Source organism: Acipenser ruthenus, chromosome 8, assembly GCF_902713425.1.
Source record: "Acipenser ruthenus chromosome 8, fAciRut3.2 maternal haplotype, whole genome shotgun sequence".
Lineage (NCBI taxonomy): Eukaryota > Metazoa > Chordata > Actinopteri > Acipenseriformes > Acipenseridae > Acipenser > Acipenser ruthenus.
Window position 1 is genome coordinate 2,324,844 of NC_081196.1, and position 25,504 is coordinate 2,350,347.

At 40.3% G+C, this 25,504-nt stretch overlaps 1 protein-coding gene across 3 annotated transcripts; it reads right to left on the minus strand.

The window, feature by feature from the left end:
* Nucleotides 1-215: 215 nt before the first annotated feature.
* Nucleotides 216-25,094, minus strand: LOC117406092 (receptor-type tyrosine-protein kinase FLT3-like). 3 transcript variants are annotated; one of them, XM_059028008.1, is made up of 25 exons: nucleotides 25,023-25,094; nucleotides 18,680-18,804; nucleotides 18,336-18,556; nucleotides 17,821-17,936; nucleotides 17,290-17,422; nucleotides 16,536-16,705; nucleotides 15,227-15,375; nucleotides 14,981-15,128; nucleotides 14,048-14,204; nucleotides 13,242-13,357; nucleotides 13,029-13,137; nucleotides 11,679-11,872; nucleotides 10,602-10,714; nucleotides 10,072-10,204; nucleotides 8,640-8,744; nucleotides 7,968-8,051; nucleotides 6,689-6,799; nucleotides 5,537-5,690; nucleotides 5,317-5,438; nucleotides 5,095-5,225; nucleotides 4,500-4,622; nucleotides 3,881-3,992; nucleotides 3,456-3,555; nucleotides 2,773-2,878; nucleotides 216-1,884 (listed from the first exon to the last, which is right to left on the minus strand). In XM_059028008.1, the coding sequence occupies exons 1-25, from the start codon at nucleotides 25,054-25,056 to the stop codon at nucleotides 1,789-1,791; spliced, it is 3,162 nt and encodes a 1,053-aa protein (XP_058883991.1). In that variant the 5' UTR covers nucleotides 25,057-25,094; the 3' UTR covers nucleotides 216-1,788. The 3 variants fall into 3 exon arrangements, with proteins under 3 accessions (XP_058883991.1, XP_058883990.1, XP_058883992.1); XM_059028007.1 differs by having other exon boundaries at nucleotides 18,336-18,559; XM_059028009.1 differs by lacking the exon at nucleotides 7,968-8,051 and having other exon boundaries at nucleotides 18,336-18,559.
* Nucleotides 25,095-25,504: the final 410 nt, after the last annotated feature.

Here is a 25,504-nt window from a genome sequence, read left to right on the forward strand (position 1 = left end):
TCAAAAGGCAACACATACTTACTAACGTATAAGGGCTTTTATAATTGTAACCCAAGCTTATACCTCTTTTTCTAATGCAGTGGTTTGAGGGACGCCCTCCTATGTCTGGGAGTTTGAAACTTTCCAAGGACCTTGTTTAGCTCAAGTTGTATAATGTATCATGATCTCGGGGTATTTGGAGGCTGTTGGTCTGTCTGTCCCACTGTCTCTCTGTACGTTATTTTGGAGTTTTGCATATCAACCGGAGAATTGTGATGGAAGTATCTGAGGACATTCTTTAGAACACATTATTTAGTCCATTGTAATCTGGAGGTCTGCGGAGGCTGTCTGGCTCTCTGTATGTCAGGCTTACATCTTTAAATATGTCATGAGAACAGCTTCTCCGATTGCAATGAACAGGCCACGCTGTATATCAAAGGAACATGTTACCGACGCTTCTAGTTTCCATGAATGTCACGGACATGCTTGTTCTAACGGCAGCCTAATGGTTTTTAATACAACATTTAAAATAGTTGAAATGTGTAAAGCAAATAACTTAAATGCATTTTTTAAACAAATGATACAATTGTGATATTTAGTACAAGCTGGCTGTTAATGAAGACTGTTACTATTGCATGAAACGATTACATAATAATAATGTTCTGAAATAAAATTAAAAAAATATCAATTCAATGTTACAGCTGTTTTCGTTTTCTGTATGTCTTCAATACTACAAAAGCCTTACTCTGTGTTATGGTTATTATGGCTTTAACCCTGTGATGCTCATTTCTGTATCTCATGTGATCCAATGCTTACCCACCCCTCTATGTTATTATTTTTAAATCCAGCCTCACAAGCCTGAATTATTCATATGCAGAATTATGTGTTGCCGGACAGGAATTGTGTTTCATACAAGAAATGGAATTCAGTTACATACATGTAGTGGCTTTTCATCTTTTCAGAAATGCTTGGGTATTACTGGGTTAAAAAAACTATACAATGCTATAATGCATTCGCCGAAGTGAAAAATAAGTCTGTTTCTCCAATGCTTTCTACAGCTGAGCATGTGCAAATAGCTTATAGCTGGCAGTATGTAATCAATCAATCTAATTAAATGACATGCAATATCTGTAAACTGAACAAAAGCTTAGCATCCTGTTTTTTTAACTAAATGCATTACTGCTGTAGATGAATGTCGCTGCTGTTTGAATACGCTGTTTCTAGCTGAATTAAATCAAACTTTATAGCACCGCCATAGCTGTACATAGAATGACTGTTGCTGTGCCATCATTATGATTTAATCCAGGACCACTGAATCTACTTCCGTTTACCTTAAAAGAAAATTGGGTTAGGGTTGCAGCAAACATCATTCCTCTTTTCTGTGTTTAAAACAAAACTAAAAATAAATAATGTCACATCTTAAGCGAACACAATTTGACTGTAAATTACCGTAAAATATTTAACGGTATGTTTAAAATTCTGACATATATGTGTCACGTGGAGTGGTCTCTAAACATGTGAAATCGATTCCACACCCCACGTCATTACTCTTTTCACCCCTCCCTTGGTATTCTTTCTTTATTCTTTTTTTATAATCTAAACTTTGAAATAGTTGTGAACTTCACAAGGCTGTGTCATTTCTGTGACGATTGTGAGAAGGATTGATTTGGGAAAGTAGGATTTGTCCCAGAGGGGTCCCCTTCTGTTATGAGGGAGCTGAGAGTGGATGTGGATGGAGGCTCCCACAAAGGAGCAGACTCTTCATTCGCTATCCCCCAGCTCTGTCACTGTCTCGTCGGTCCCTTTGGTTTACAGGGCTTCCTCCTCTGTGCTGCAGTTGGCTGGTGCGTTCTTGTAATCAGAGCTGGATCTGAGTCTGTCTTTCCTTGGGGGGGTTTGATAAAGCTGAAAAGAAAGAGGGATCTCAGCCAATGTGCTGATAAAGAGAACTGCACTGAACAGCTTTATGTTGGTAATATATACCGAAAGAGGTCTGATCCATAAAACTCACAGTCCTGCTCTACTACAGACCTTATTTCAATGTGTTTTTTTTAATTATATATAATAAGAGACACACAACGTATTAATGTATTAGTTTATTAGGTGTACACTGTTACCTTACATCTCTGTTAGAGATCGCTTGCAGTTGCCGGTTTGCGCCCAGACTCTGTCCTGTTACATTATGCATTTTCATGAATCAGTGCAGAAGAGATGCAGAGAGATTTCATTTTCATGAATCAGTGCAGAAGAGATGCAGAGAGATTTCATTTTCATGAATCAGTGCAGAAGAGATGCAGATTTCATTTTCATGAATCAGTGCAGAAGAGATGCAGAGAGATTTCATTTTCATGAATCAGTGCAGAAGAGATGCAGAGAGATTTCATTTTCATGAATCAGTGCAGAAGAGATGCAGAGAGATTTCATTTTCATGAATCAGTGCAGAAGAGATGCAGAGAGATTTCATTTTCATGAATCAGTACAGAAGAGATGCAGAGAGATTTCATTTTCATGAATCAGTACAGAAGAGATGCAGAGAGATTTCATTTCATGAATCAGTACAGAAGAGATGCAGAGAGATTTCATTTTCATGAATCAGTACAGAAGAGATGCAGAGAGATTTCATTTTCATGAATCAGTACAGAAGAGATGCAGAGAGATTTCATTTTCATGAATCAGTACAGAAGAGATGCAGAGAGATTTCATTTTCATGAATCAGTACAGAAGAGATGCAGAGAGATTTCATTTTCATGAATCAGTACAGAAGAGATGCAGAGAGATTTCTGATGCACCTACCGCTGCTTCTGCATCAGACAGCTGACTCTCCATGAAGGAAACAATCTGGGAGAAACCAGGTCTTTTCCTAGCGTCCAGGGTCCAACAAGACTGCATCACCTGGTAGCTGTTGATAGAGGAGCACATTGGCATGATCAGTGAAGGGAATGTCATATTAAAACAGCAGAAAAAATCGAATCGACCAACTGTCGCCACTTTCTGCACATTAACATCTTGATTTGATGAGTCAGGATCAGGAGGATAGTTTAGTTGTGTGTTTATTATTATTTAGTCTTTAAAATCTCTGTACGTGACATTAGTTAGTGCCCCTGGTTAATAATAATTTCCGTGGAAACAGCCCTATTGAATCACAGAGCATGCACATGATGTCAGTTTATTAAGGGTCAGGCCCTAGAGCAAAGCGAGTCGGTCTGTCATACAAAGAGCACAAGAGATAATACACTGTCAAATTGATTAGAAGTAACCACCAAACACTTATAAATACATTAAATAACAAACAGACGAAAAGCTGATGGCGACGTGTTTAATCTGCTAAATAGATGTGGTGTAAATGTTTAGAAACCTTTGTCACTGACATTCTGAGAGCGAGATCTACATCTCTTTACAGTAAGTTCCAGTATGCAGCAGTGTTATCTGCAGCCAGAGACAGAAGCAATGGGAAGCTGGACTGTGGGGAGACTTACACACTCTCTGTGGAATAATACGGCTGCTCCATTTTAAATCCATTCTGAATGAGCTTGTAGAAGCTTTGATCTACCTGAATCCCAGGGTACGGATTAACACCTGGATGAGAATCGGAGTTAGGGTTAGAACAGCACAGGCATTCATTGTTATTACGGATGAAACTCTGAATTGAACAGAATCAGTGTTCAAACCTGAGACACAAGTCAAACATTGATTTAGTATTTATTAAGTCATATTTACATTCTGCTTTTGTATTTATTTAAAAATGTGCAGTCATTTTCACATTCAGTCTTTCATTACTGTGGTTTAAAACGCATCAGGATACTGTAAATGATGAGACTTTTTATGTCAAAATCAATGCTATAGTTTACCATTTAAGGGTTTCAAACTTTACAGTTAATTGTTAAAAAACATAATAGTTTACCAAGGGAGAATATTTCCCACAGCAGTATCCCATAAGACCAGACATCGCTCTGAACAGTGTACAGGCCTTCAAACAAGCTCTCAGGAGACATCCACTTAACAGGCAGCCGAGCCTGTGTGTCAGAAACAGGGCAATACTTAACATCAGGGAATCAATAGCTTACCCCGTTAATAACACAGGAGCGCTTCGCATGTGGGTTTGAAGCTGTCGTTGTGAGGCAAGTTAATGAAGACTCATAGCTAGACACGCCTCTATTTAAGGGGTTAAATAACTATTTACATGGTTAAATAGTTTCATGGTATAGTATAGAAGCAGATGGAGTCAGGAGAGTTGAAAGGTCACAATATCACATGATTTCTCAAGACCAGGAAGCAAAACTAAAAAAACAAAAAAACAAAACACGGGAATGCAAGGAAGATGGCAGACAGTTAGTTTCGCGGTGTAGAGAAAATATTAAAATATGAAAATATAAAATATGAAAATATTACAATATAAAAATATTACAATATAAAAATACCTGAGTTAAGTAGACCAGCGTTTCGGCTAATGCCTTCTTAACGCTAGAGACTTGACACAAGTTCAACAGTATTTACTGTCAATGACGTCTATACAAACTTACGTTGCCCTTGACGATGTAATTGGAATCATTCATGATGTCTCTGGCCAATCCAAAGTCTCCGATCTTCACCACCTTCTCGTGGGTCACCAGCACGTTTCTTGCTGCGAGATCTCTGTGAATACACTGAAAAACACAATGGAAACAGGCCCCTCGTCACTGAAAGTGTTAGATAAAAGCTGTTGGGTTTATAGCACTGGATGTATCCAGGCCCATGGAACAATAATGCAGTATAGCTACTCCACTTAACCCCCAGCCTGTGGAGGAGAAAGGCCAGCCCTGCAGGTGTCCGCTCAGCTCACTAGATGCCTGACCGGTAGCGCAATGAGGGGAAACAGTCCCTGCCGGGTTTGCCTCCCTGACCTTTGGAAGTGCCAAGGCCAATGCGAAGCTCCTTCCTGAATCCCCAGAGAAGACTGGCAACCTTGCAGAACCAGCAAACCTGCGCTCCCCTAACTGTACGACTCGCCCTGCACACCACATGGCCGTGCTTTTACCAGGGCTGCCACTCGGGGACCCTAGAACCCCCAGCCTCTAGTACATTGGTTCATTTGATCCCTGGACCAGGGGGTGCTCATATTGAAATAAGATGACTTACGTTTCTTTCAGTCAGGAACTCCATCCCTTTAGCGACTTGATAGGAGAAGCTCAGGAGGTCCTCGAAGGTGAGCACATGCAATTCTTCATCCAGATTCTTCCTGGTGTTTTGATAGTTGGAATCACACTCCTCTGCAAGAAAAAGAGGCAGAGTGGGGGGCTAATACCCCTGCTTCTAAAACCTTTGAAGCCAGTAGCAATCAAATAAGCAAGCAGCCCTCACCATGGCAAGCACAGTGTGCAGGGTCACTGGCACTGAGGAGTATATCAGACTCTTCGGTAGATGCAGTGTCTCTAATCCTGTGCATCGGGACGTACGATCCGCTGGGTGTAAAACTTCCATCCCTGGAGTTTGGGAGAAAAGAGAACGTGTGGTTTGTTTGGAAAGAGAGTGCAGGCTTAAAGAAAAAAGAGGACTGATGAGATGAATCTGGCAGCTGTACCTGAAAGTGTGGTCCGGCTGAAAATTGTGATACAAGCTGAAATGATTCTGAGTGAAGACGTCGGTCAGCGTCTTGTGAAATTGTTCCCTGTTGATCCTCAGGTAATTGAGAAGGTCACCATATGGACAGTACTGAAAGATCAAGTACACTGGACCTGCAACGGAACAAGAACAGCAAAACACATGGAGCACTTCAACAGACGCTTACTGAGAAGAAAATCAACTCTAGTAAAGAGTTAGTTACGTTGAGATTGTTTGATTTAAATGCGGCTAGTTTAGTTTCCTCACACAGGAAGCCACATAAACTTTATTGCCAGTTTGGCAGTATAGGATGAGAATGCCTCATTCCCAGTCGAGTTAGCCTCTAACTACATTATTAATAACAAAAATAACATGTGTTTCTTTCCAAACTACTCATAAAACAGCTACACAAGGGGTGTTCAAAGTTGGTCCTTCCAGTCCTGGTCTTTGTTCCAACCCTGTTCTAAATGGTTTAACTGAAGCTCCATCCAGACCCTGAAGTCGTTCATGATGTCATTTAACCTGTTAAACCTGGAGTGGAAAGACCCTCCAGGACTGGGATTGGACAGCCCTGCTCTACATAGCAAAAAATCAGGGATGTAACATAGCTGAGCCTGACGTTACGGGTCATATTTTCAAAGTGTTTACTCCAGTCTTTAATGAACTCCTGTTTTTTAAAAAGAGAAAATTCCATGCAAATGATACAAAACTGAGAAGAAAACAGCTTTGTAGTTCTTATAAGGGTATGAATAGCAATACTTACGTTGTTCGGTTCTAGTTTTGAAAAATCAGCAACTTTTTTTTTTCTCCTTTCAAAAATAGGAGTTAATTACAGCCTGGAGTAAATGCTTTGAAAATATAGTCCAATTGCTCTGAAAATATTGTTAGGGGAGGATCTTGTGGTTTCAGAAGGTTTAAAAGTTAAGGTTAAGTTTACTTTTACAAAAACAGGGCAAATTTCCAAAAAACGGGGCTACATTCCAAAAATTGGTCTAATTTTCAAAAAGGGGCTAAGGTTAGGGTTAAATAATCTCTTGATTTCGCTTCCTCTCAGACGTACTCCACAGCTAGTTCAAATGGGAGCCTGCCAGGCGCAGGGCACGATGGACCCCTGATTAAAGGTCTTTCTTACCCGTCACAGTGCACGCCCCCAGCAGGTTCACAATGTTTTCATGGGTCCCGATATGCGTCATCATCTTGAGCTCAGACATCAAAGCTTCCTTTTCAGAAGGCTGGAATTTCTCTGCGTCAGAGTGAAAAGCAAACCAGCGTGAGTCCAAAAGCCCCATTCCCTGTGGGTCTGTGTGTCAGTGTAGTGGAAACGGGGCAGGACTGTGTTTGACAAGCCCACATCAGAATCACATGCAAATAGAACACAGAACAGAATGTGGAGTTTCCAGGGCAGTGGAATTCCATGTGGTTTTGGGATTGCACTGTGTTCAATGCAGGTGGTGAAAGCACTGTTATGTGGTCTGTGAATGAGCTGTTTAAATCCAGCTTGAGTACGGTGCTCATTTTCATCATTGTAAGCGAGAGTAACCCTGAGAACGCTGTGCCTGCATCTCACTAGACCAACCCCCAATAAATCATTTCTAATACAGAATACATTTAGCTTGCTACTTTAATAGCATAACATGCTATTTCAGTTTCAACCTATACCGTACATGCATTCTAAAAGGTTAACCATGTAAATGTGCTCGTTATTTTGCAGTTTTCCCATGCTTTCCCCATGGATTTACCATAGTTTGTCATGTTTTTTATTATGCTGTACCATACCTCTCTGGGCTTTACAATGCTTACCTTTGCTGTACCATGCTTTCGCTGTGCTTTATTACACTTTGCTTTTACCATAGTAAATTCTTGCACGGGATAAGCTGCATGAAGTGTTTAAAAGCTGATGGAATTGGATTTAAAGTGAAGGGAAAAAGGATTTTGAATCATGCACAAACAGCTAAGATTACAGTACATATACAGTAGTGTGCAAATGTATTAGAACATCTCAAAACACCTCATTTATATCCTTTATATACCTACCTGCATGAAAACCACTGGGGGTGAGAATTTACAGTCAGTAATCAGTGATATAGAAACAACAGACACTCGTGTGAAAATGTTTGACCGCTTTGTGCTTTAATTAGGCATCTTAAACAACTTCTAAAAAGTCTCATGCATTTAACCATTTGTGGCTCTGTGTTCCTTTTCTCTTACTATTTTAAATGAATTGCAAGTGTGGCCTATTAAAGTCATCAATTACACTAAACCACCACTAATTTACCTGTTTTGACAACTTTCCAAGATTTTCAGTTGCAGTGATTAGATTTCATATGCACAACAACAGAAGCAATGGGGTGCTGTAATACATCTGCACTCTGTAGATACACATGATAACTCATGCATTTGGTTATAAATACCCATCTGAAATGTATCCATGTTGTGTAGCTCAGAGAGCAGGAGGCAACACATTGAAAAAAGGGCTGACTTGGACCTGCAGAAGGCTGTAGACAAACAACACAGCCATGTTATTGATTGGCTTCAGCACACAAAACAAGTTCACAACATTTAAAGAACAGATTGAAGCCAAGCAGAAGACACGTTGATTCTGCTAAGCTTGTGAGCATCGTGTGCGCTACAGAATATACCAGATTGCATCACAACTAGACTTCTGAAGATAGAGACACAAGTGCACCTTGTGAATGGGAAAGCACATATAAAGTAGCTGGATCAGGACATGGAGTAGAAACGCAAGACTGAAGTTACTGTTTAACGTTAACGTTTAAGGGTAGCATTATAAAATGATGACAGGTCAGGTACACAAAGGCAGGATGCAAAGTTATCAAAGTGTAACGAATTGTACAGGTTTCTCTTTGGGGTCTGAAATCTGCGTTGCTGCGCTCGTTGAGCTTTTTCACAGTTTCCTTCGTTGTAGAGGCAGTGGAAGCAGGAGAATCTAAAGCAGACCTTGAGGGGAACAGGCGACTTTTCAATGTGAGTTCAGGCAGGGCTGCCATTGACATTGTAAAGAAGTGGATCTGCTTTTAAAAGCCTGTTTGCATTACACATCTGTATCTAATGTGTTCATTTACCTTTGAGCATTTTGACAGCCACTTGCTCCGAGACGCCTGGCTTGCTGATTCCGTAGGCTGTAGCCTCCACCACCTTCCCAAAGGCTCCGGAGCCAAGCTCTTTACCTGAGCAGCACAGAACAGGGTTACTTTAGATCACTCCACAATTGTATTGTACAGGGGGAGGTACCGGCAATTACATGCACAAGAGTTCAGCTATGTTTTGTGTCTTCTTTTTGTAGGCTCTTTTGCAAAAAGGACCAGGATTTTGTGCACACTCAGTCATACCACATGCTTGTTAGCAGTAGTAACAGTTGTATATTATTTGCCTTTCTTACAAAATTACCATAGAAGAGAATGCTGGGGAGAGAGCATATTAGCGTTCGATGTGCACTGAAGCCCATAGGTGAAGCATTGTGCACTGAAGCCCATAGGTGAAGCATCATGCACTGAAGCCCATCGGTGAAGCATCATGCACTGAAGCCCATCGGTGAAGCATCGTGCACTGAAGCCCATCGGTGAAGCATCGTGCACTGAAGCCCATCGGTGAAGCATCGTGCACTGAAGCCCATAGGTGAAGCATTGTGCTCTGAAGCCCATAGGTGAAGCATTGTGCACTGAAGCCCATAGGTGAAGCATTGTGCTCTGAAGCCCATAGGTGAAGCATTGTGCTCTGAAGCCCATAGGTGAAGCATTGTGCACTGAAGCCCATAGGTGAAGCATTGTGCAATGAAGCCCATAGGTGAAGCATTGTGCTCTGAAGCCCATAGGTGAAGCATTGTGCTCTGAAGCCCATAGGTGAAGCATTGTGCACTGAAGCCCACAGGTGAAGCATTGTGCTCTGAAGCCCATAGGTGAAGCATTGTGCTCTGAAGCCCATAGGTGAAGCATTGTGCACAGAAGCCTGTGCCACATTGATATGCTTCCCTGCTTCACTTCCCCACAATCAGCCTGGGTGATGATGTAAAGTATCACGTGTAGCGTAGCTTAGTTGTGCAGAACCATCCTCACTCAATCCCACTGGCACTGCATGAGACACAGGATTTTCACTTTTAAACGAGGGTACTCTAATAGCCATGAACACAGCCACACATACTGGCTGCGTTCTTGCAGAGCACATTCTGAGCAGCTCATGCTCAAGCGAATCAGATGTTAGAGCTGCACAGGCCTGCGATGAATATGCTAAGTTAGGCTCATCCCGTGGGTTTGCGATTTCCATTTCTAAAAGCTGATCAAATTGATTGTACAATCTGCTTGTGTTTTTTACAGCCAGCTCTGATATGATTGCATGAAGTTGGGCATGCATGACGGATGCAGCCTATCAGTGCACCCGGAATCTCCTTGCATCGTGAGTTACACCCAATCACAGGGCTGAATAGAGCTTTTTAATTTCAATAGACAAGCTATCACTAGAGGTTCATATTAGATCTTTTCAAATGGCTGATCTTCTTACCGATTTCCAAGTTTTCTCTGGGGAACTCCCATTTCTGATCATACTCAACGTGACTGAAATCAATGTATATGTAGTCGTTGTCTGAGGGTCCTAACAACTGGACCATTTTCAACTGGCTCTCATATTTCGGTTTCTTTAGATAAACGGAAGACAGAGGGAAAGAGACGGGGGAAACAATGGTAAATGATTAGTAGGAATTTTAAAATGACAGTGAGAGTTTAGATTCTTTTATAGGGGTGTGCTGATATTGTCAGTTTACAGCCTTGGTATGGCTGTAAAATGTCACGCCCTGGATGAGAGGAAAATTCACTTCCAATCAGCTTTTAAAACACTCAACACGGAAGTCAATTGCCATGCATTGATATGCAATTGTAAAGGCGAGGGAAGGACAGCTTTTCTTGTTTTGAAATCAACATGTTAATGAACAGATTTACTGAATACCTGCCGATAAATACTTCTTAAAGGCTGTTACGAGTGCGAGTATTGGGACACCCCAACTATTTAAAATCAAGTAAAAAATAAAGCTTTACCTTCTTGTGGTTGTAGTACGTTAAACACACTATGCACACGAACGCAGGTACACAGAAGCCCAGGGCTGCATAGTACAAAGACTGGTCACTCACATGGGGCTTAGGAGCGGACACTGTGAACACAGAGAGACATGGGAATAAAACACAGCACCCACCAAACAACCAAAAACTAAACTAAACAGCTAGCTTGCCAGCTGCGTCCCCCAGCACACATATAACAACATATTAAACAGGTAAGAAGTTCAATAGCAGCTGGTATAAAGTATTCCTGTAAAGCTGTGTGAAGAGTTCATGCTTCACCAGTAGGGGTGTATCAATACACGAATGTCACAAGACGCTACATATCATGATATGCAGGCCCTAATGCGATATGCATCATGATATGCAGACTCCCAGTACGATGTGTATCACGATATGCAGGTTCTGATAGGATGCGTATCACGATATGCAGGTTCTGATAGGATGCGTATCACGATATGCAGGTTCTGATAGGATGCGTATCACGATATGCAGGTTCTGATAGGATGCGTATCACGATATGCAGGTTCTGATAGGATACGTATCACGATATGCAGGTTCTGATAGGATACGTATCACGATATGCAGGTTCTGATAGGATACGTATCACGATATGCAGGTTCTGATAGGATGCGTATCACGATATGCAGGTTCTGATAGGATGCGTATCACGATATGCAGGTTCTGATAGGATACGTATCACGATATGCAGGTTCTGATAGGATGCGTATCACGATATGCAGGTTCTGATAGGATGCGTATCACGATATGCAGGTTCTGATAGGATACGTATCACGATATGCAGGTTCTGATAGGATGCGTATCACGATATGCAGGTTCTGATAGGATGCGTATCACGATATGCAGGTTCTGATAGGATGCGTATCACGATATGCAGGTTCTGATAGGATGCGTATCACGATATGCAGGTTCTGATAGGATGCGTATCACGATATGCAGGTTCTGATAGGATGCGTATCACGATATGCAGGTTCTGATAGGATGCGTATCACGATATGCAGGTTCTGATAGGATGCGTATCAAGATATGCACACTCACCTGCCAGTTTAAGGGGGTTCTGCTCACAGTCCCAGCCCTCAGTATTGTTTGCACAGCACCGTATATGAAATTCTCCATTCACTTGGGTCACATTCAGTGTTTGTAATTCTACTTTGTGTCCGAATCTGCCCCCCTCCGATACCTGAACCTTGGGTTTCTCGGTGAGTTTCTTCCAAGAAGCTTCAGCGCTACAACTGAATGGTAAGAATGCAGGAACACAAAATCATTCAAATTAGACACAAATGCTGCCACTACATTTTGTAACCAATGCAATACAGTAAAACAATATCTAACAGAGCATATGAGTCGACTGTGTTTAAAAAAAGAAGTAAAAAATATGTGTGTGTGTGGGGGGGTTGGTAATACAATATATGAACACTAGAGGGCAGCCAATACAAAAAAAGAAAAATGCAAAGCCTGTGACCGGCTGGTGGAATCCTATTCTTCCTATTGCTTGGGGCAGGTGTTATGAGCGGTTCAGTTGCAGGGGGACAGGTTAGCGGTTACACTCTGGTGTAACAGCTGTACTCAGAGAGTACAGTATTTTTGAGAGCTCTATTGAGGGCACAGGGGTATTTTTCACTTCTGAGTTTTAAATAATCACCAGGAAGTGATGACTGAAACAGAAAAATAATATATAAAATGAAACAGGAATTAGAAGATTGCATTAAGTAAGATATCTGATATCTTTCATAGCAGGATCAAGTAGCTCTATAAAGCTGAGGGAACACGACGTCATTTTATGGTTTTGAAACTTGGTTTCAGGAGACTAGGCTTCAGGGCACACCAGAGGAGACTCGGGGTTTGATACAGCAAAGTCTCCTCAAACTAGGTCTCCCGGTCTCCTGGAACCAGGTTTCAAACCACTGTTCCTGAAAAAGTGGCTTTGTGTTCCCTCAGGCTGTAAATCTGCATTTAATTGATGAAATGTTTAACCCTTCTGTGTAAATGGACATTTCAATATCAGACACATGTTCTATGTGTAAATAGACTTGCTTTATGATGTATAGTCATCTTATTATTTCATGTATGTGCTTTTATTCTAATATTACAATGATTTTCACTCAGGTTTCCATTACTGTGTTTTACAATACGTGCTGATATTGTAAATGATGCAACTTTTTTGAAGAAATATGGTAAGAAATCAAGATCCACATAAAACAGGACATTTTTTTTTTTTTTGGTGGTTAAACGTTTAGTAAAATACTATTTTAAAAACATTACAATCTGATTCAACTTTTGTTTTGTTTTCCTAAAAACTGCAGAGATAACAGTCGTGTCCCATCGTTCTCGCTCTCGTTCTCGCTCTCGTTCTCGCTCTCGTTCTCGCTCTCATTGGTCGTGACTTACTTGTCACTGAATCCACATTTCCACCAGGTCATCTCTGGTGCAGGGTACCCTTCTCCTATACACTGCACCTTCCCCTCAAATTCAGGCATCAAGCTCAGGCGAGGTTTCTCTGCAGGAATCATGTTAACAAAACACAGCAGGGTCAGCTGCAGCCAAGTCTTTGTGGTTTAAAAAACCAAGCAATGGTGTTTACCAGTCTGTTCTTTACTCTACCTTTCTTATAGAGCCGCATGGATCGGTTCATATGGGAGTCCTTATTGTCAGCGTAAAAGTCGTATTTCCCTGGAGTCTGATGATGGTCACAGAATTTATAGGTCCTCCTGTAACTGCTAAAATGTGCAAAATATAATACTGAAAATTAATTTGAGAGCAAGCTGTCAATTAAAAATAATAATAATAATAATCCATGCATTTAAGTGTCCATCCCTGCACTGCAGTATTAGCTGCGATCCTAATGTTGTTATTGTAATCTCGTTGTCATTGCTCTGCAGCTGCACCTATGTGAATGACTCCCTATACCCTGTCTATCAAGAGCATTCTTTCAGAGACAAGGATCTACTTCAACCATACAAGCAGCAACAGATCTGACAGTATGCAACTCCACATTTACCCTGCTGGTGTTTTATTTAAATTCAGAGTTTGTTTGAGTTATTTCCAACCAGCTGTCATGGTATCATTTGTAGTTTATCATAAAGGAATAACCATGAATCATGGGCTACAGTCAGGGAGTCACGGCTGCTGGACGTGGCACTCTGTTTGTTATGGTGTCTCAATTCTTTATTATTTGAAATATAAAGTGGCCCGCCACAGACTTTGACAAGACAGATTCAGAGAACTTACAGAAACAGGATTCCAAAAACAAGGCTCATTTCCCAGAAAGGGGCTATCGATTGTAAAAGTGAGGCTAATCAGATCACCAATTACACTACTTCCCATCAGCGCACTGCCACCTGTCTCCAGCCTCATTCTCACTTCCTGAATACAAAACACAACACAGAAGTGATTAAGCTGAGTAGTACCTGCTTCCTTTAGCCACACATGGATGTGGCTCCTGTGGAGAACTCCACCTGCAGCGGACGGGGGGGTATGCAAACAACTCCATTGTAAAGCACACCGTCTCCCCTTCAACAATGTGACGGACTGTATCCGCGTGCATGAGACTGATGAATCCCTGTTCTAGACAAGCAAACAAACATTTCAGTGATCACATTCCGTATTCCTTTCGGCAAATTAGACAGAGGGTCTGGCTCATGCCTCGTTGAGTTTCTTTTCAGTCTTATCCTGCAACCCTTCCCAACAAAATGTCCAAATAACCAAAATAACGTACTGGATGTCAACTGCGACTTCCAGGAGTGGTACTGCATTCATGGGGGTAGCAGTCTTTATTATTATTATTATTATTATTATTATTATTATTATTATTATTATTATTATATTTTACCCCTTTTTAGAAGGTCCAGGTTCTCCTGAACTCCCCACCACAGTCCAGGAGAACTGAAGTGGGCGTCCTCTGATCCCACCGCCAAGCCAATCACCTCTTTACCCCCAGGAGCTCCACAGAGGATGTCAACACGCTACAGCCCCCTGGAGGACAAAGACCAGCCCTGCAGGTGTCCGCTTGGGCCTGGCCTGTAGAGGGGGCTGCAGTAGCGTGATGAGAAACAGTCCCAAACACATTGCATCCCTAACTCATGGGAATCACCAGTGGAGATTGGAAACTTGTCACTGGAAGGATGTGAACCTGTGCTCCCCTGACTGTGACTCACCCTGCACACCACGCGGTCATGCCTTTACCAGGGGAGCCACTTGCAGACACAATTAAGAAATCCACTGTTATCTGAATTATTAAACGATTAGAGGCTTCCCTGATGAGCTCATTTAGGTAAGATATAGTACACGTGTGTGTCTTGAAATAAGACCCACTAGCAATGTATTTTGAAATTTTCACTCACCAACAACTGAAAGTTGTACAGATTTTGTCCTGGTCTTTGAAGTGCAAGAATAAGTGCCAGTATCTTCCTTTTTCACAGCATCAAGGAACATGTAAACTATGTGAAACAGAACGTTGTTTATATGTGCCCGTTCCTTCTCAAACGGTACCTAGTTCAATCATAAAGAAATCCCCAATCAGAATGAACAGCAACACTTTTATCAATCATATGTAACAGTATTATCAAAAGCTTTTTTTTTTTTTTTACCATTGTTTGTTTCGTTGCATTAGCCGGAGTCCAGGATAATTCCACAGGCCCATCAGTATCTGGAACACTAAATCGTAACAGAAAAGCTTCTTCAACTTTAAGAATTACGTTTGTATCAGCAACCTCTGGATTTGTCCTGGAAGGGAGTTCTGGGAAAAACAAAAAGCAAACGAAAGATGGCTATTTAAATAAAATACATTGAATTGAATTAAGGAGAGGATACTGTGCGTTTACTTATAATGCCCCCAGATTGTGGAACTTTTCTATTAGAGAAACTGCATCTGTCAAGACTAAAGACTTACTTTTATAATTGAGCCTCTTTAACCTGACTTGCAAATATAATTGTTTGTATCTATTTGATTTGCTTATTTTAGTGATCTTTGTGTTGTTTCTATCATTCTCAGTCATTTCTTGTTTTCTTCCATTGTTTTGTTTGTTTTTTTTATTGTTATTATTATTGATATTATTGTTATTTACTGTTATTTTGCATTTTTTTCTACTTCTTGATACTGCATACTTGTATTCTGTTGTAACCGACATGTGAAGGTGATATATAAATAAAAAGGAATTGAATTGAATTGAAATATTTAGTCTGGTTGAATAATAGCAGTGTATTCTGATTCTGAATCAGCAATGTAAAGTAACATTACCCTTACAATTGGGAAGGATTCACTATACAGTCATTGCATAAAACATTCAAATATAGCTTCAAATTACACAGAGCTTTGCAGATGATACAATGGTTTGTGGCACTGGTAGAATGGTACCAATGTAGGTATTGCAGTGCTATGATCCAATACACACTGTTGATTCATTACAGTACCATAGTACGGTATCAGGAGCATATAAATCCATTGTAGCCTATTGCCATTGATATTGCCATTGCTGACAATGCTGTGGTCTACTAATACTACCACGATGTGATGACTGTACAACAAGAAAAGACATTAGATAAGACGAATGGGATATTTCAGAATGTCACTTTTTTTTTTTTTAACAAAGCCTAATTTTCAAAGCCTTTTTACTCAATTTTTTCAAAAGGAGAAAAACACCCGCTAACGTAACAAAACTAGAAATAACCACAGCAGGCATTTACAGCTGGTTTCACAGACCCCGATTAGCACCAGTCTTGGATTACTAAAATAACACGAGTTAGTCCAAGATCAGTGATAATCGGGAATGTGAACCCGGCCGTTCAAGTGTTGTTAGGATGTTTATTTCTCATTGCGTAATTTGAAATTATATTTCACACTTTCGAGTACATTTCTTTTAACGTAATTCATGTTAACACAAATGCTAGCACGCTTACCAAAGGAATGAAGCTGGGAGCACTCTTTGCCAGCAGAGTTCTCAGCACAGCACCGTATGTCATTGTACTGAAATAAATCCGATCCCCAGACCCAACTGACTTTCTTACGGACTCCATAAGTATCAGCAGTCTCCAAGGGGCTTATGATTTTCCCATCCAGCTTCAAACAGCTGGAATATCAAAGCACAGTATGAATGCAGCCGCAGCCTTACTCAGACATTCAATAGATTTTCCACAGAGACATATAACGATCATATAAAGAGTCAGCCCTGTGAAGATGTCATGTCAAAGTTCACCATTTGTTTTATTCATGTTGCTACAATTTCCAAGTCCAATGTATTACAGCCTCAGAGGACTGACTCTCACACCAAGGAACATTAATCTGAGGGTTATAACTTTCAAATCAAGGGTACCTCTGTGTTAAAAACAGACAGCTAATCTGTAGCAGCAAAAAACCTTTTTACCAGTTTAACTATAGAAAGTGTGAAAAAACAGAAACACACCCTCGCCACTGTTATCAGGACAAAACCCATGCATGCAACTTTCAATGCTAACACTGCATGCAATACCAAAACCACCAAGAATCTCCCTAGTGTTGTCTGTTCTGTCATTTCTTTATTAGCCAGTCGAGCGACAGCAGTGCTGTAAGTAAAACTACAATGGATTCCCAGGACATGTTTCATTAAACTACATGAACTTAATCACTCTTTCCTTTACATACAAATGAAATGTAGATAGTTGGGTTCTTTCATACCTCTCCCTTGATTCCTGGCACAGAATCCACTCAATCTTTGGTTCCGGGTAGCTTTCAGAAGAGCACTGGACCTTACAAGGGAACCCAAGCATTTCTCTGTGCAATACTCTCAGTACCGGAGCTGTTGGAGGAGCTGTGGATACAGAAAGTAGATCAGTTCAAAAACAAGCAGGTAAAGAAGAAGCTCAAGTTGTATTGTAGCTGAGGGGGTCTGTACAAATGACAAAGCGGAATTCACTTTTGGGTCACTTTTAGGGTTACCAGATTTCCAGAGTGAAAAAACAGGATTTTTTTTTTGTTCAATTCATTGAAGCTGTAGAAACTCTGAAGCAACTAAAATAAGTATATAATAACACAAAAAGCAGCCATGGTCTAGGAAGTTAAACTGAATATGATTTATTAAACACGTGATCAGAATTTTGTATTAATAAATATTTATGAAATACTGGTTTTGAGTACTTGAGTTTCTCTCCCCTCATTAATTTGTTTTGTCAAAAGCTGGTAGAGTTTCCGCACTGATCAGATACTTACTTCTGACACGGACTGCAAACCTCATGGAATAGCTAACGCTGCTGGACTGGAAAGAAAGCTGGTGCATTCCAGCATGGCATTCCTTAGCTTGGGAAATCAGAAAGGAGTAGGTTTTCCTGCAAGGGAAGATGAAAACATACTTACATTCCTTTTTAGTATGATACAGCAGTGTGCAAATGTATTGGAACACCCCATTGCTTCAGTTGCTTTGTTGTGCATATGAAAACAAACCACTGGAACTGAAGATCTTGGAAAATTGTCAAACTATCTAAAGGATCTGAATGACACATTTTGAGGTGTTCTAATAAATGTGCGCACTACTGGATGTGTTTCAAATGAATACTACACTGGAAAACTAGACTGTACAGGTATACAGTGTTGGTTTGATAACTAGGGGTGTGCTGGTACTCCTACTCGGAACTGCCTTTAAGAAGTATCATTCATGTGTTGATTTCAAAAGATAAGCTGTACTTCCCTCATCTTTAAAGAACATGTTTTAAAGAACTGTCAAGTACCTGTCTTTGTCTACAGTGCAGTGCCTTGTGATATTGTCGTGTTCCCAAAGACAGCTTGCATTTTCAGAGACGTTCATTACTGTTTGTATCTCAATCCGGTCAAAAAGATCCACTTCCAGGATGGCTAGTTCCTCTTCCTGTGGCGTGGTGCTATTCTCCATGTCTGATGGTTGAATATCCGGACAGCGAATGCTCTCTGTTCCTCCTTCACTACTGGCAGTCTGCTTATCAAAACATATCAAGTTCAGGTCACTTTATACCTCATAATGTCCAACATGGTCATTTTAAACTAATTGAACAGATGCAATGAATCGGGTAGCAGTGACTTCATTGAGAGCGCTTACCTGTCGTTGCGGGCTTGACTTTTCCTCGTTTGAGTCTCTCTTGGTGTGTAAAGTCAAAAAGCATGCTGTCTGTGGCACTGCTTGTATCCCCTCCACTTCGATTAACATTGACAAAGAGGCTGCAGCTGTATACAAAGTGCATCAGTTAGAAGGGAAATGAATTCAATACATCTGCTTGTTAACAAGACTCAGAGCAGACAGTCACAAGGGTTACGAGGCCTGGTTTTGAAGCAAGTGAAAAGTTTGTCGTAATTCACTAAATTTTAAGCACTGTTTTAAGAAATGTTTTTTTCAACAACTAGGTAACTTCTCAAGAGGAAAACAGCTTATCCAGACATGAAACCATTACAGACACCGTGAATGAAACTCCCGACGCTCTCCACATGAAATTGTTATTAGGGCTGTTAATGGTTAGTGGTTCTCAAAAGGTTTTCTGGCCACCAGCACATTTGAGTTTTTTTCTCATCGGATTAAAATGACACCTGCATTCCGGATTAAGTCATCTGCCATTGCGGGCACAGCACTGGTCTTGTGGGCACCAATGTACCCATGTGAACACATTGCGGACCACCACCTTAAATGAACAGTTTGGGTTGTTTATTTCCTGTTTTAAAAATGAGAATTGTTGCATCCTTGTTATTGACTATTACAAACCCCTTTATATCTGTGCCTTTTTATTTGTACCAGTTTCCAAGGAACTGTAATATCTGACTTGACTGTCACAGGGCAGGTCTGTCTCAAGGTTTAATGGGGAGCCAGTTGATATTCCTGCAGTTGATATTCCTGCATGCCACATGCAAGCAGTCAATTAGATGTGTGCCATTGATTGCAAAGGTGAGGAAAGGTCAGCTTTTCTTGTTTTGAAATCAACACATTCATAAACATGGGGTGTTTTGATTTAATACCTGCCGATAAATACTTTTTAAATGCAATTGCAGAGGATGAGCACCACTTACTGTCAATTACCTTGTTAAGAGCGTCCCATCGAGTCTCTCCTCTTCCGAACAGCAGGCAGACAGACACAGACCAAAGGGTTGCACAATGCCAACTAACAAGTGTCCTCTGTGGTTGCTGTCCAGGGTACTGAACCAGCCAGCGAGGCTTCAGGATCTCCACTTAAAGTGATTGCAGCCAACAAAATAACTCCATAAACCTGCTTTGGCCACATAGGTCTGAAATGTGCAGTTTTGAAAGACACACATGTTATAATAAACATGGTGCTACATCAGGTTAAAGGAAGTTATCAGTTCCCATGCCTCTCTTCCTAGGTCATTTTACACCAGCAGTGTCTTATGGGTCAATAGGGGAAGCAGCTGGCTGTTGAATGAACTAAGACTTTGTTTAATATCTCCTCAGTGACCGTCTTGTGAAAGAAAATAAAGAAATGTCCTCGTGGAATATGGGACGGGTGACAATGGACAATGCGTTGAGAACACTTTACTATACAACAGCAAGAAACAAAACTAGTGTGGACTCTTGTGCTAGCAATATAAAAGCAATATGTGATGCTCCAAATAGTGCACCAGTGCGAGTAATCAATCAATTAATTAATGTTTAATAGAGGCAAACCAATAATCAATGAATTGTTTATTGCATCATCTCTACCTACTAGACTGCTTCTTCCGCAGGCCTGGCCACCTGATTCTAAGAAGAACTTGTGTATCTGTGTTTTACTTACACCTTAGGACATGACGCATGCCACTTGTGAGAAACATGAGCAAATCAACAGACGGAACTATATCTATCTATCTATCTATCTATCTATCTATCTATCTATCTATCTATCTATCTATCTATCTACACACACACACAAACACATTTTATATAGCTCGTATACACATTTATTTGAACACCTCAAGATTTGTCATTTATATCCTTTAGATACCTAGCCTGCATGAAAACCTCTGGGTGTGAGAATTTCGGTCAGTAATCGGTGATATAGAAACAACAGACACTCGTGTGAAAATGTTAGACCACTTTGTGCTTTAACGAGACATCTTAAACAACTTCTAAAAAGTCTCATTCATGTTACCATGTATGGCTACACGTTCCTTTCCTCTTACTAAATTAAACTAATTGCATGTGCGGCCTATTAAAGTCATCAATTACATTAGATCCGAGGTTTCCAAACTTTCCCAACTCACGACTCACCTGAGTAGCCAGATCATTTCTGGGATCCATGCCGTGAGATAGTGTGTAAAAGCATATACATACAGTACTAACCAAGAAAGTGCAGCAATATAAAGTAAGAATAAAGGTTTAAAAATCACCTATTTACACAAAATGATAGACAGAAAATAATTATTATAATAGTAACTGTAGTAACTTGCTGCATTTTATCAAGTAAAACAGAAAAGCTACCAGCACAAATACAACACGTGTGTCTGTAAAACGCGCTTCGTCTGCATACTGCATCCACTCACTCTGCTTTCCTGCTGGTGCTGCCAGGCACACCCTTGTGTTTCACTGCTGAGGATAACCGATAGAAATACAACACACACAACTGCACTTTGGGTAAAACAATGTTCGTTTTTTTAAATAACTTGAAATGTTTAGTCAAAACGGCGACCTATAATTATTATGGCCACGTTTTTCGTTTCGGAGGCTTTGAAAAAAATCTTCCATAAACTCATGATGCCGCACGGAAAACCATGAGCTGTGCACACGTCGTCGCTTTCATCAGTTTGAATAGTGAACGTGCGTCTTTTACCACGCCGTTCAGCGAGCTGCAATGTTACATCGTCCGGCATTTATTCACAGGGATGGGAGCAGAGCAAAGCAGCCAAGACTGAAAATGTACGGTGCCGAGTGAAGCAAGGCGAACATTTTTAGCTGTTTATATTTTAACAGTAGTTGCACGTATACACTACAAACACAAAGCAAATATGCGTATACAACCTACAGAAACAAACACATTGTGCACAATAATTTCATTTTACAAAAAAAGTGCAAACAGAAAAAAAGCTGTATTGCTTATTGTAATAACTTGTTACCTCTGTAAGTCGCCGTGCATAAAGGCGTCTGTCAAGCAAATACACAAAAAGAAAAAACCAAAAACAGGCTATGCTCCTGCTGCCTTCAAACCAAAACTAAAAGCGTATTACTGCGCTGAGAATACCTCGTTTCCAGCTAAATATGGACGCTCGTTTTCACTGCATTTTCTCATACAGCTATTTATTTCTTCTGTTCTATTAAACTGAGCTAACCTTGGAAGTACTTGCGCTACGTCAAAGGTCAAACGACATTCAAACAATTGAAACTTAAGTCGCTATTGAAACAATCTTAAAAAATGTTTCGATGTTCTGTAAATGTGTTGACTGCAAAAAAAAACTAACAAGCAGACAAAAATAGATTTTTTTTTAAAACAACCTTGAGTGACAAAATCAGCGACATTTTCAAGTTTTGTAAACCTTTTAAAATTATGTTGACACACTATTGAAAAGGAACATGCAATTTCCATAGTTTGCTGCTTGTTTTCTAAGAAATAAACCACAGCTTTTGTGTGGTGGGGGACTACATAGTTGTAATTAATTTCTGATGTATTTGTCGAGTAGTGATCTTTTGTCTGTTTTGTTTTCTCAGATTAAAAATATTTCGAGTAATTATTTTCGGATTAATTTCAAACTAAAAATATGTTTATGTTTTACTTTGTTTGGTTCCGCGACCCACCCTGATCCCTCTTGCGACCCACCAGTGGGTCGTGACCCACAGTTTGGGAACCACTGCATTAGACAATCACTAATTTGCCTATTTTCACAATTTTCCAAGATTTTCAGTTACAGTGTTTTGATTTCATATGCACAGCAAATGAAAAGTAAAGAAGCAATGGGGTGTTCTGATAAATGTGCATACTACTGTAAATATATACATTCAGCTAATATTTCGTTCAATAATACGAACAAGACTAGAATAAGAATAAGAATTAAAAAAATCCACACTGCAGCAAAACCTGAGAAGAAACGAGTGGCTTTCTTCCTCAGAATGTTCTTGGACACCACACTACAAAGAATGACCAAAAGAAATAGTTTCTGTTGGAAAAAACAAAACACCTCTTAAAAGCAAATGAGATCATTTAAAAGATGTCTGGGCTAAATTCACAAAGCTGTTTACTCCAATTCATCATTGGCAACTTTTTTTTTTCAGAAAGGAGAACTCACCGAATGAAGTTACCAAACCTGAAATAAACGCCTAAGACTTTTAGGTCAGGGGCTTGAATTAAGTATTAAGTTGTTTCTTGTTTGTTTGAAAATGTGGAATAAATAGCTGAGAATGTAGCCCATTACTGCTGCTAGTAGTTTAACATCGGGGCTGAAGTTTAATGGGTGCTTATATAAATAACTTGTTTTGTGCAGCTACTGGTAGCAGCGGAACCAGCTGGCTTAGCACCAGTAAAACATCTGCCTTTAACTAAAGGTGTTGTTTACAGGTTTGTAATCGCAGTAAAACTAGATTAGAGGGCATTACTTAAATCGGCTATTAACTTCTCGACACAGTCAACTAACTGACAGTACTGCACTCTAACCAGAGTCCTATTGCATAACTAAACGACAGTGTCATTAATACTTAACGAAGCATTAGTAATGGGAAGCGGACACACCCTGCAATCTTCGGTCTAACGAAATATCACAACAGCTTTCGATACAACACCCACAGCCTTCCTGGCTCAGCTGTACCCTGGTAAAGCTGCCCTGCTCTTATCTTTCTCAGTATCATCCCGGTGTCTCCTTGGTCGTTTGCTTTGGTTACCACACTGTAAGAAATAATAACACACTATACGAATGGAACGAGTAGTCTGAACTGCACTCATGCCTGTTAACATTGGGTTTTCAGGACTCAGAGTACAGCCATGGCCTTGGGAGGTTGATCACACCATTGTTTTTAACAGTTGTTAATTATTTTTGCTGAACTGCCTGGAATCTTACAAGATTTCGTAGGTCTGTGCCTCCTCAATGATAGCCATTCATGATTAATGCTGAAGTGTAACTTCTTGTTATCTGGGTTTCTGCTGAACTTGGTGAAGTCAAGAAGGAACACAGATGTTAACTGTTAATGTGCTTTGTCTCACACCACGCATCGCGTTAGGGAAATAAGACCAAATTTGGTCAAGAAAATTACATAAGGTAGCTGTATATCTGTACTGTACAAAATAATTTCTTTGTTCAAAAAACTACATCTGCACTGAGACCAGCTCAGAAGAGAAACATCTACACTGAGACCAGCTCAGAAGAGAAACATCTACACTGAGCCAACTCAGAAGAGAAACATCTACACTAAGACCAGCGCAGAAGAGAAATATCTTCACACTGAGACCAGCTCAGAAGAGAAACATCTACACTGAGACCAGCTCAGAAGAGAAACATCTACACTGAGCCAACTCAGAAGAGAAACATCTACACTAAGACCAGCTCAGAAGAGAAACATCTACACTGAGACCAGCTCAGAAGAAAAACATGTACACTGAGACCAGCTCAGAAGAGAAACATCTACACTGAGACAAGCTCAGAAGAGAAACATCGACACTGAGACCAGCTCAGAAATGAACATCTCTGATGCCATGAGGGCTCAGAAAAACTACATCTACACTGACGCCAGCTCAGAATACCATCTCTGTATCAGGGCAGCTCAGAATACCATCTCTGTACCAGGGCAGCTCAGAATACCATCTCTGTTTTTTGTGATTGATGTAGTAAAATGCAATACATGTAATGGTGTCGTTGTTGCTGTGTTTGAAAGTCATGGTATAGTAGTATTACTGGTACAGGGAATAGGGGCTTTGCATGGGGGGCCACCGTGGGGCAAACGCTGCCACTGGTTTAACATACGTGATACAGAAAGATACATTGTGACATTTCATTGGCCTTAAATGTAGAGAATTAAGATTGAAAAGTGTAGTTCTATTGAGATCAGCAGCGAAATCAGCTCCCGTAAGTTAGTGCCAGTAAAAATACCACTGACATCCGTCTCAGTTTAAAGATTCAGACTCGGAGCTACCGACTGGAGGTTACTGACAGCTGTCGCCTTTCTCCTGCTCACCCGTGCGCAAAACTTTGAACCCGCCGTTCTGTAGCTGCTGGAAGACTGTGGACTGTAAACCCACAGTACTGTCATATGGGATGTTTACGCAATAATAATAATAATAATAATAATAATAATAATAATAATAATAATAATAATACATTCGCGGTCCACTTTTTAATACTTGTAATAAACGATAATAAACGAAGAAAACGAAAAATTCAAATTCTGTGCTGTAACTAAAAACACATTGCATCTGTATACACAGTTATAATTATATAGTGACTGCCTGTAACTCATAAAATGGATAGATATGTATTTCACTTACCAAACAGCAAAAGCATACTCCCAGTCCTTTCCATTTTAAATTTCACCAATACATCACATCGTGCAATTCCTAGACGGGGTCGCTCACAAAAGATACACATACACCTCGTATGCATGAACAGTTATTTGACTTTATTAACAGCTTGTAGACTACGTAAGCGCATGTTCAGAACCAATCAGATTAAAGGTAGGATTCCGAGAAGCAAAAGGGGGGTGTAGCACAAAAATAGTTTAAAAAAGACTTCCTTTTACACTGATCTACGGTAAAGGCGACTGTATTTAAAGTAACGCATTCTTTATGACCTAAGCAGGACCAGCACTGGTATGGCAGACTAACTTGACGGGTTTTGTTAATGCAAAAATATTAGGTTATAAGAATAATGATATTTCACGTACACACCATAAGTTCAAGAATAACTACAGTAAGCTATGGCAGATTCACCTGCATGTATATTTGTGGAAAGAATTAAACATACTGGTACA

Excerpts from the sequence above, each read along its gene's own strand:
- LOC117406092 (XM_059028007.1), bottom strand. The coding sequence starts at position 25,056 with ATGGAAAGGACTGGGAGTATGCTTTTGCTGTTTG. Across the intron at positions 13,358-14,047 it reads TGTGTGGCTAAAGGAAGCAG|CAGTTACAGGAGGACCTATA; the intron begins GTACTACTCAGC and ends TGCACATTTTAG. Across the intron at positions 2,879-3,455 it reads TATTATTCCACAGAGAGTGT|CTACCAGGTGATGCAGTCTT; the intron begins GTAAGTCTCCCC and ends CTCTATCAACAG.